General features: G+C 26.8%; 1 protein-coding gene across 1 annotated transcript; it reads right to left on the reverse strand.

The window, feature by feature from the left end:
• Positions 1-258: 258 nt before the first annotated feature.
• On the reverse strand, positions 259-9461 carry LOC129957145 (serine/threonine-protein phosphatase 2A catalytic subunit beta isoform). Its single transcript, XM_056069315.1, has 7 exons — positions 9200-9461; positions 4541-4750; positions 4282-4455; positions 4113-4202; positions 1771-1932; positions 1540-1658; positions 259-976 (listed from the first exon to the last, which is right to left on the reverse strand). Exons 1-7 carry the CDS (start codon positions 9299-9301, stop codon positions 904-906), a joined length of 930 nt encoding a protein of 309 aa, XP_055925290.1. The 5' UTR covers positions 9302-9461; the 3' UTR covers positions 259-903.
• Between the last annotated feature and the right edge of the window lie 230 nt (positions 9462-9691).

Here is a 9691-nt window from a genome sequence, read left to right on the forward strand (position 1 = left end):
TCAAATATGAAAAACTTACAAAATAGTGAAGTAATCATGTATTAATATAATTCTATATGCAGATTTATAGCATCTTTTATTAACCATGATGGTGTAGGAAAAAAAGCATAATTAGTCTGGACATCAAATTGGAAATGTACTTAACTGTAATAAAAATGTTTCTGCTTTTAACTAAATGTATACATATTTAAAAAAGGGAAATTAATTTACATCAATATTGACAAACAAAGAATTTTTTTTGAGAAAAGATACCAAGAGGAACAATATGAGTTTTTATTATCAACTGTACATGGCAATTTTAAACCAGAGAGTACAGAAATAAAAAGGTCCACTTTTACCATATGAAATGGCTTGATACCAGCAATAATAATCAACACGGTTAAAGGACTTTTGGGCATGAAAATACTAAATTTCTGTGTACTTAAAACTTACATCAAAATAGGCATTCACACTAGATTATAAGATGCATACCAGAGCTACATGGATTGTTAAGGGTTCCAAGTTGATACTGCCAACCACAGAACACAAAATTATTTCTCTTTAATGAAACAAAATAATCATGCTGCAAACTGTAATGCATATAGAACAATAAGTAGTAACTCATTAAGCACAACTATTTCACACTGGATGCCAGAAGTGATAATAAAAATGGAGATATCATGGTTATATAAAAAAAAGTTCAATCAGACTTTATACATTGAAAGTTTCTGCTACAGTTAAATAGATTTCTACTCCATAGTGTTGCACAAAAATTAGATGACACAAAAATTGGGCCACAAACATTAACAGCAAGAAATGCATTGTGTTCTGAAATGTATGACAAATTTGCACTCCTGCAGCCGATAAAAAGTTATCCAGAATCTAGGTAGTACAACAATGAAATAGTTCACTGGTTTTCTTTTTTTACAGAAAATAGTCTGGAGTACGTCGTGTGACATGGGGCTCTCCTCTTCTAGGTGCTGGATCAAATTGAAGACTGAAAAGCAATTAGGTTTATATTAAAAGCAAGAAATATATAAATCATACAATCACTTCAATTAATAGCAATTCTTGAGTATAATCAAAATTGTATTTCAAATGAAAGCAAATTATCTTTGCAATTATTTACTTACAAAACGTGCACCTACAATCAAATTATATGAATTCTAAAAAAATTCTTTAATATACGTCACTTTTTATTTGCTTAATTTATCAATAAATATATAATTTGAAAGAACTGCTATTTTCAATTTCATTTAAACAAAGATAGAAGAATAAGTAGAGCAGATTATTTAAAATGAGCACTAAATTAATTGCAAAACAATTGAATTTTCAATGCAGCATATATTTTCGAAAGATTATAATAAAGCAATATTTAAAATCTTTATATGATAGTAAAAACAAACACTGTTTAAAAAAAAAACTCAATTTCCTGCAGAGAAATCATTAGAAAAAGATTCTAACATCTGTTCAAAAATTATGATACAATAGCTACAACTATTTTTTTAGATTTGACAATCTTACACAAAGAAATTCATGTGTATAAATTAGAAAACTTACAACGAATATTTTAGTGCATCGTCTAATTCCATGATAGCAGCTTGATTGCCACAACGGTAGCAATAATTTGGTGCACTGAATATAGTAACAACATTTCTATCATGACACCAATTATAGCCCTGAAAATAAGTTAAGGATATATTAAAATTTCAGAATATCAGTAATCAAAAAATTCTAGAAAAGCACCATTTATGCAAATCTATGTATATAAATACAAATACCACTTTTTACCTCCATCACTAACTGATGTGCTCTAGCAACTAAGGTTAATCCATTACTGTGATTGAAAGTTTCAGATATATCTTGGCCAAAGGTATAACCAGCTCCACGAGGAGAAATACCCCAGCCACCTCTATCATCTGGATCTGACCACAACAAATCACACATTGGACCCTAAAAGAGAAGGGGAGAAAATTAACATAAACAATGACAGAAATCCACCAATTCAAAACATTTAGATTCAGCTATGCATGCAAGCTAACTTATTAATCAAATAATATGTCCCATGTTATATATATAAGAAATTAATGAAACAAATCTTTCAAAATCAAAGTAGCAAATAAACTTTAAAAATAACACACAAATACAGAAAAATAAAGTGGCAATGACGAGTTCATTTTTAACACACCATAACAGAACTGAGCAGTAATTTAATAATTTTTTCCAGCCAAATTCCTAAGATTTCAGGCCTTTTAAGTTTATAATCAAGGTATTAAAAGTCTTCATAAGTGATTTCAATAACTTAATATTATGGTGTATATGTACCTGGGGCAAAGCAAGAATTAAAAAATTTTGAAAACTGGCATGGAGTGAAGATTTAAATTATTCTGAATGTTAATGTAACATACATATATGCATATTTTAAAACAAATTTATTCACAAAGAAAAATGGAGCCATTTAAAAAAAGTTAAATTTAATCATTAATTTAAAGTATTCATATTAACAGTAAAGTGGAAGTGAAATCAGGATTAGAAAGATTAGCATAGTAAATATTTTTTTCAAGATGTCCAGTTATTTTCTAAAAATATAACAGCGGCAACCTTTTTCTTTTCTTTTTTTATTATAGTTTAAAAAGAAAATAAATAATATTCACACATCATGTATCTAGACTATCAATATTTAAAGATGCTCATTTGTCTCAATGTCAATCATAAGTGGTTCCATGAAAGGAAGTAAAATAAAATAAATTAATTTGATCAACATTAGGCATTTCAATACCTCATCTATTAATAGTTTGAATACTTCAGCTTAAAAATTAACATCAAATCTTTTCAAGTTCTATCTGAAAAAAAAATAATGAATAACTTGCCAGATGGATAATTTCTTAATGTAATAAATTTTTCATCATCTGAAATTGCATTTGGTAAATTATCTTGCAATTTCATCACAACACTAAAAGAATAAAGCACAATTAAAATTATTAAACCTGATGAAGACAGATCTTTAGCAGTAGCTTTTATGTATGTAATAATTTATTTAAAGCATTCCGTTCAGGGAATGCATTTAATTTCTTTCCAAAATTACTTAGAAGCCTCTCCATCCAAAATAAATAAATTAACAAAAATGCAACACTTGGAATCACAAAAATTAATCTTCAAAATTAGGTTGAATGTCACATAAATATATATCTCTCCAGTTAGAAATATGCATATTCTCCAACAATGGGTAGCCAATCATTAATAACACTTCTTACAAATATGTCATATATATATATAGCATAATATGAACAAATTACTGAAAAATAACTATTTAATTTAATTTTAAAATAAATATTTTCAAACATTAATCAAAATTATTTAATAGTCATTTATTAACTAATTATATAAGTGAAATAATTTTAAAAAAATCACAATTTGATTTTTGAATCACACAATTCACATTTTGTTGATCAAACAAATTAAGACTATTTGTTAGGCATTTACAACTTTGTTTCACTGATTAGCAATTATATCTGTATTTGTGAGAGAAAATTTGGATAAGGGGTCTTAGGCATTTTTTTTTTTTAAAGTTTTCATACTATACATGATCAATTTTGCAATTTTCACCTAATTTGTATAGTGACTATGGAAATTTGTAGATGCTGTGCGGTATGATTATGGCACAGTCTTATAATCGAGATTTTTAGTGTGTGTGTGTGGGGGGGGGATCATCTTAGATAAATGCAGAAACTCCAATAAACATTAAAATTTTCCTTTCAAAATTGTAACATACTTTCTGGATTACCATATCTGAGAGTTACTGTAACCATACATACAAAAACAAACAAACTAAGAATTATATTATAAGCTTTATGTTTAACCAGAATAATTAAAAAAAAAAAAAAAATCTGGGGAAGAAGAGGGGAAGGGACAAAAACTTTGATGATTAAATAAAAACTGAAAGAAGTTCTGAATACACTGCTCAGTCACTCCTGATATTCAATACTGATGTACAATATTCCTTGGACAAAAATTTATATTACATTAATTCCTTTAGAAAAAAAAATAAGAGTACAGAAATGCAAGAAAATACACTTAAATTTAAATAAATAATAATAATAATAATAAAAAAATATAATAATAAAGAGATTTACCTCATGAGGAACTTCTTGAAGACGATCAAGAGCTCTGATGTGATCTAAGGTATCGATTGATGGTGAAAGTCCACCATGCAAACAGAAAATCTACAAAAATATACATGGTTTAAATATAACACTATTAAATAGTTATTATAATAATTACTCATAAAAAAATTAAGTTTACCTGGCCATCCACTAATGCAGTTAATGGTAAATAATCAAACAAATCCGTAAAATATTTCCAAACATTCGCATTTCCATATTTTCGAAGACATTCATCATAAAACCCATATACTTGGGTGATTTGACGGCTTTCATGATTGCCTCTGAGAATAGTTATTCTTTCTCTATAACGCACCTATATATATATAAAAAAAGATTGTTAACCAATAATTTTTTTTAAAACACAAGTCATTTAAATTTCAATAAAGATGTAATCATACCTTGAGAGCAACAAGCAATGTCACAGTCTCAACTGAATAATATCCTCTATCAACATAATCACCCATAAACAGATAATTGGTATCTGGAGATTTTCCACCAATTCTAAATAATTCCATTAAATCATGAAATTGGCCATGAACATCGCCACAAACTGTTACCGGACATTTAACTTCCTGAACATTCGATTCCTTAGCAAGAATTTCTTTAGCCTGCAAAAAAAAAAAAAAAAAAAAAATGTGAATTAGATAAATGAAAGCATATTAGAGAAGTACACAAATACAGCACTAGGGAACAGAAATTCTAAATAATAATAATTAATCAAATGGAAAAGTTTAGTTACCCTAGGTCCAAAAAGATTGCCATTTGTAAAACATGTTTATCAACATTAGTAATACAAATAGAGCAGCCGAAGTCAAGAAAGAAAACAATGATGCTATCAAATACTTGTATAATTAAAAACATCTTTAAAAGAATTAATCACGTTTTAATAAAATGTTTTCTACAATACTTAATGACACAAATAATAACAAATGAATTACTATTTTTAAATATTCATCTAGACATAAAACATGATTGATCAGTTCCAAATTCTGATACTTCTAAAATATTCAAAATAAAATTAACTGTTTGATTTTTAAAAAAATAAACACAGGCATGAATTTTTGCTCTAAATTCTATACTTTAAAATATTACCAATAAACACATGAACTCAAATATATTTATTAACATAAAATATTTCATTTAATTTTGATTATTATAAATTTTACAATAATGACAAGATTTGAGCAACTATATGAGAATATTTCTTGTAGAATGTTAAAATTTGTGAAATAATTTCTCCACACATGTATGCAGGTTTAATTATTAGGAATAGCATATCACAACAATATTCAAGCCATTTCCATTATTTCAATTTTTTTTTTATAAATATTAAAACTCATTTTCTTTTTGTGATAGCTACTACTGTTCATTAAAAATAAATATTTTTTTAAAAAAGGAATTCACCAATTTATTTTAACTGGTAGATAAGACTAATTTTAATTTGTCAATTATGCAATACTGGAAATTTTTCTTCATTTAAATGGTTCCTTATTTGATCACTTTGAATAATTAATTTTATTTTACTATCATAATATTATTTCACCTGGAATTAATGATTAACACGGAGTGAAAATTATAACTAAACTGACTTGGGCGGCAAACAAAATTTATTGAAATGTATTCCGACATAAGCCAGCATCCTGGCATACGAGTAGCAAATCTTTCCCGTGATCTAGGCAACCCGGGTTAGGGTCCCGGTTCAGGTATGGTTCTTCTTCTATTTGCGAGGTGTGTGAATGTGCCCCCCCCCCTGTAAAAAGGGTGTGAAAGCAAATGTAATGCATGAAGTAGCTAAGTCGTACTCTTTGCCCTAGTTGATGCTACTGAAAAAACAAGAGACGCCCACTCGGCTTAAATCACTGAGAGATAACTGTCAGCAGGCTTGTAAAGTGCTATAAGTCACAACACAACACATTCTGACACAAGACCAAAAGCTAATAATTCTGATAAAAGTAGTATGTTATTATAAATGCATAATTTGATGGTTAAATTATTCTAAAAACTATAGTTTTTTAATTTGATTCACAAATGCTCAAGAATTTGAGCATTTGTGAGCAAAGCATTTTGTAATTCAATCCTCAATTTCTCACTTATGCTGTTCTAAATCACTAATCATTTTCAATTTTTTCTTCTTTTTCCTTTTTGTTATCTATAAATGTTAACAGGAAACAGAATCACTGCAGGAGTTGATTACATATTCTCGTCCCTACCATTTATATCTATACTTACAATAAAGCTCAATATGTGTAAGTGTGTGTTGGCGCTCTACAGGTCAGACTGTTTGACCTACAGCTACCAAATTTTGTACATGTGTACTTGGAGCGATTTTTTGAATTTTTAATTAAAAAAATTAAGTGAAATTCCAGTGATAACTTCTGAAAATTTTATCTCCCAAACATGATTTTTATAATAAATTAAAGCTCAAAAAATTATCTTTTTAATTACATAAAATACTTTAACTTATAAATTGTTTCTATTTTTAACGAATTTTTAAAAAATAATATAGTCATATTTTTTAACAATTTATTTCGCTAAAAATTAAAATAAAATTTAACCTGCAAGAGCAAGTTACGCATGCAAGGAGAGGAAAGAAAAAAAAATTTAGCCTTTGTCAACATGTTGTCATCACTTTTACAAAATCTCAAATCAAAAAGCATGTTAACTATTACTACAAATTAAAACTAGAAAAATATAATTTTCAGCATGTGACTATATGCTCAGAAATAAATGTGAAATATATTTTCTTAAAAAAAAAAAAAAGTTTACTATGATTTTTTATAATATCTACATTATTAATTCAATAAATAAGTTTTATTTAAAGCAAACATGGTTTAATATATATCCTTTCAATTCAGGATCCAACAACTAATTTATAATCTTTTAGTAATAGAAATACATGCATTAAAATGGTCTAATTGAAGTGAATAATTATGTTTCATGTAACCTGAGTATATAAATACTATAATAAATTACGAATGTTTAACTTTTATCTAGATTCTCTGCTCTGTGATTAGTATTTAACAAAATATTCTTGAGACATTAATATTTAAATAAAAAGAGTTGCACTCTAATCAATTAAATCAGTCATTAAAACTAATTGATTTATGAAAATTTGAATGCACCTATTCTATAAAAATGGGCAATTTTTGATAATTCATAGACCGTCTCAAGAATTATACCCAAATCAGCGGCCAGGGTTTGTCAAGACTGATCGGCCTAAGATTATGAAAATGTAAATTGTTCTAAACTGTTCAATAGAAAGCTTCATAAATCAATCAGATTTAATAGCAGAAGATAAAAACGTTTATTTATTTAAAAGTTGAAGTGTCAAGAATATTTCACATAGTATGATTCTTTAATAACCAAAGCACTGTATAAAATTTAACTTCATAATTTTAGTATATTTATACATCAAAGCAAAATAAAATATTGTTATTCAAGTCATTTAAATCCCATTGAAAATAAAACTAAAAACCAAATTTTATGATGAATATAAGTAATATTTGTTGAATAATTCTTGAGATATTGCCTAAATTATGAAAATTATTCTGTAATGAACATAAGAAACACTTAACGATTATATTTCCAGTACTCTTACTTGTAAAAAAAATGCTTGGATTCAGTAAATTTTTTTTCCTATATTCCCAGTTTAATCTCTTTTTCCTATTATTCCCAGTTTAATCCTTTCCATTTTAATTTAAAGTTGAAATTTTAGGGCTGACAGAAAATTAGAGATACATCGTATATAATGGCTTAAGACCTTTATAATGTTATGAAGTGAATAAAATGACTATCAAAATTTGAAGCTTAAGAATATTTTGATGAAGAAGCTATTAAGAGGCAAGTTACTATTAAATAGTTAGGAATTTTACAAAGTTATCACACATTTGAATCAAAAGACTATAGGTTTTATTTTCTGAATTTTGCAAAAGCCTTCTATAAAAATATCTTAATAGCCTGAACTTATCCTAATTTTTTATTTACTTGCATAATTTTTGCACATTACTTCTGTATTTTAATAATAGAACATAATGTTAGCATGCAGCTAAAAGAAAAACAAAACAAAAATTAATATGCGTATAATTTTAATACCATCTATGTAAGAAAAAATCATGCATATCATCATCATCATTATAAACTATATGCTGCAGTTATATTGATTTGCAAGATTTTTTGTCACAAAAGGCGCTATTTTAAAACTATTAAAAATTTATTTTTCTATCAATATGATCACTCTTATTTCTTAGCAGTCAGTTTAATACAGATACTTAAGTAATTTTCCTCCTATATGAGTTTTATAAAACTTGCACATTATTCATAAGATTTCTATAAACTTTGTTTGACCTAGAACCAAAACACATAACATAAATAATATAATAAACATAATCTAACACTCAAAATTAGTTTCCTTATAACAGGAATAATATCAATCTAAATTAACATGTGGTGAGTTAGAATATCCTTTAGTTAAAAAGGAAACCATATAAAAATTCTCACAAATAAAAATTTACGTGTAGTTAAAAAAAAAAAAAAAAACGAAGGGAAAAAAAAAGTGATGAAACTGCAACCTCCAACTGTAGTATATGTGAATATTATTTAGCTTAGCAAAGAAATTCAAGATTGGAAACTTTTTTCAATAATGTTCCACCAACAAATCGTTTTTAATTTCTGACTAAAAAATTTTTTTCTTCTGAATCTGATTTTTTAAAACATTTATTCAATATAATAAAGATCATAATAGTGCAGTGTGATTCACATAGAAACAAATTTTTATCTTAATGCAACTGAATAGTAATATATTTATAGATGTATCATGATGGAAGTTATTACAATGCTTCCAATTCAAAACAAATCTCATCAATAATTCTTTTAGGCTTGATTCCTTCATTTAATAAATGAAAAGCAATGCTGATCTTTTTTACCAAGTGCATTATAAAAAATTATAGAAATGAAATTAGTAACCAAAAGTATCTATAAAAATAATTTAATATTAAAAATTTTCATATTTAATCATCTATACAGCAATCAAAAACCAAAGGCAATGCATCAATATCTACCTTTTCGCAGAGAGTTTTCACTTGATTTTCGGTTAACTGCTTGCATTCATTGAGCTGCTCAATCCAGGAATCCAATTCTTTTAGCGCTGACTTTTCTTCCATCTTAAATTGATACTAAACAGTTTTTAAAAGTAATAGATATTGGAATGTTGTATATTATTTCATCGAATAAGATACTTAAAATAAATTATAAACTACAGGGTTTGTAATTGACAGAAACTTCACCCGAAAATATGGCCTCCATACATTGTTGAAAAGAATTACGTCACAAACGATGACGATGATTTACAGTAGATCGATAATGTTTTCTGCGGTTATAAACTTCCTTTTGTGGAATCAAACCACAACAAACTATCTTTGTTGGATAAGATAATTAGAAATATGCTCAATGATTAATGTAATCAATCAACTGCCTACGTTTAGGAAAGAAAAATGTTGTCTCTGTTAAGTTTTCAGATCTTTTTGGATATCACTTCACAATTAAATCCCCAA

The sequence above is a fragment of the Argiope bruennichi genome, chromosome 2 (assembly GCF_947563725.1).
Source record: "Argiope bruennichi chromosome 2, qqArgBrue1.1, whole genome shotgun sequence".
In the NCBI taxonomy this organism is placed as follows: Eukaryota; Metazoa; Arthropoda; class Arachnida; order Araneae; family Araneidae; genus Argiope; species Argiope bruennichi.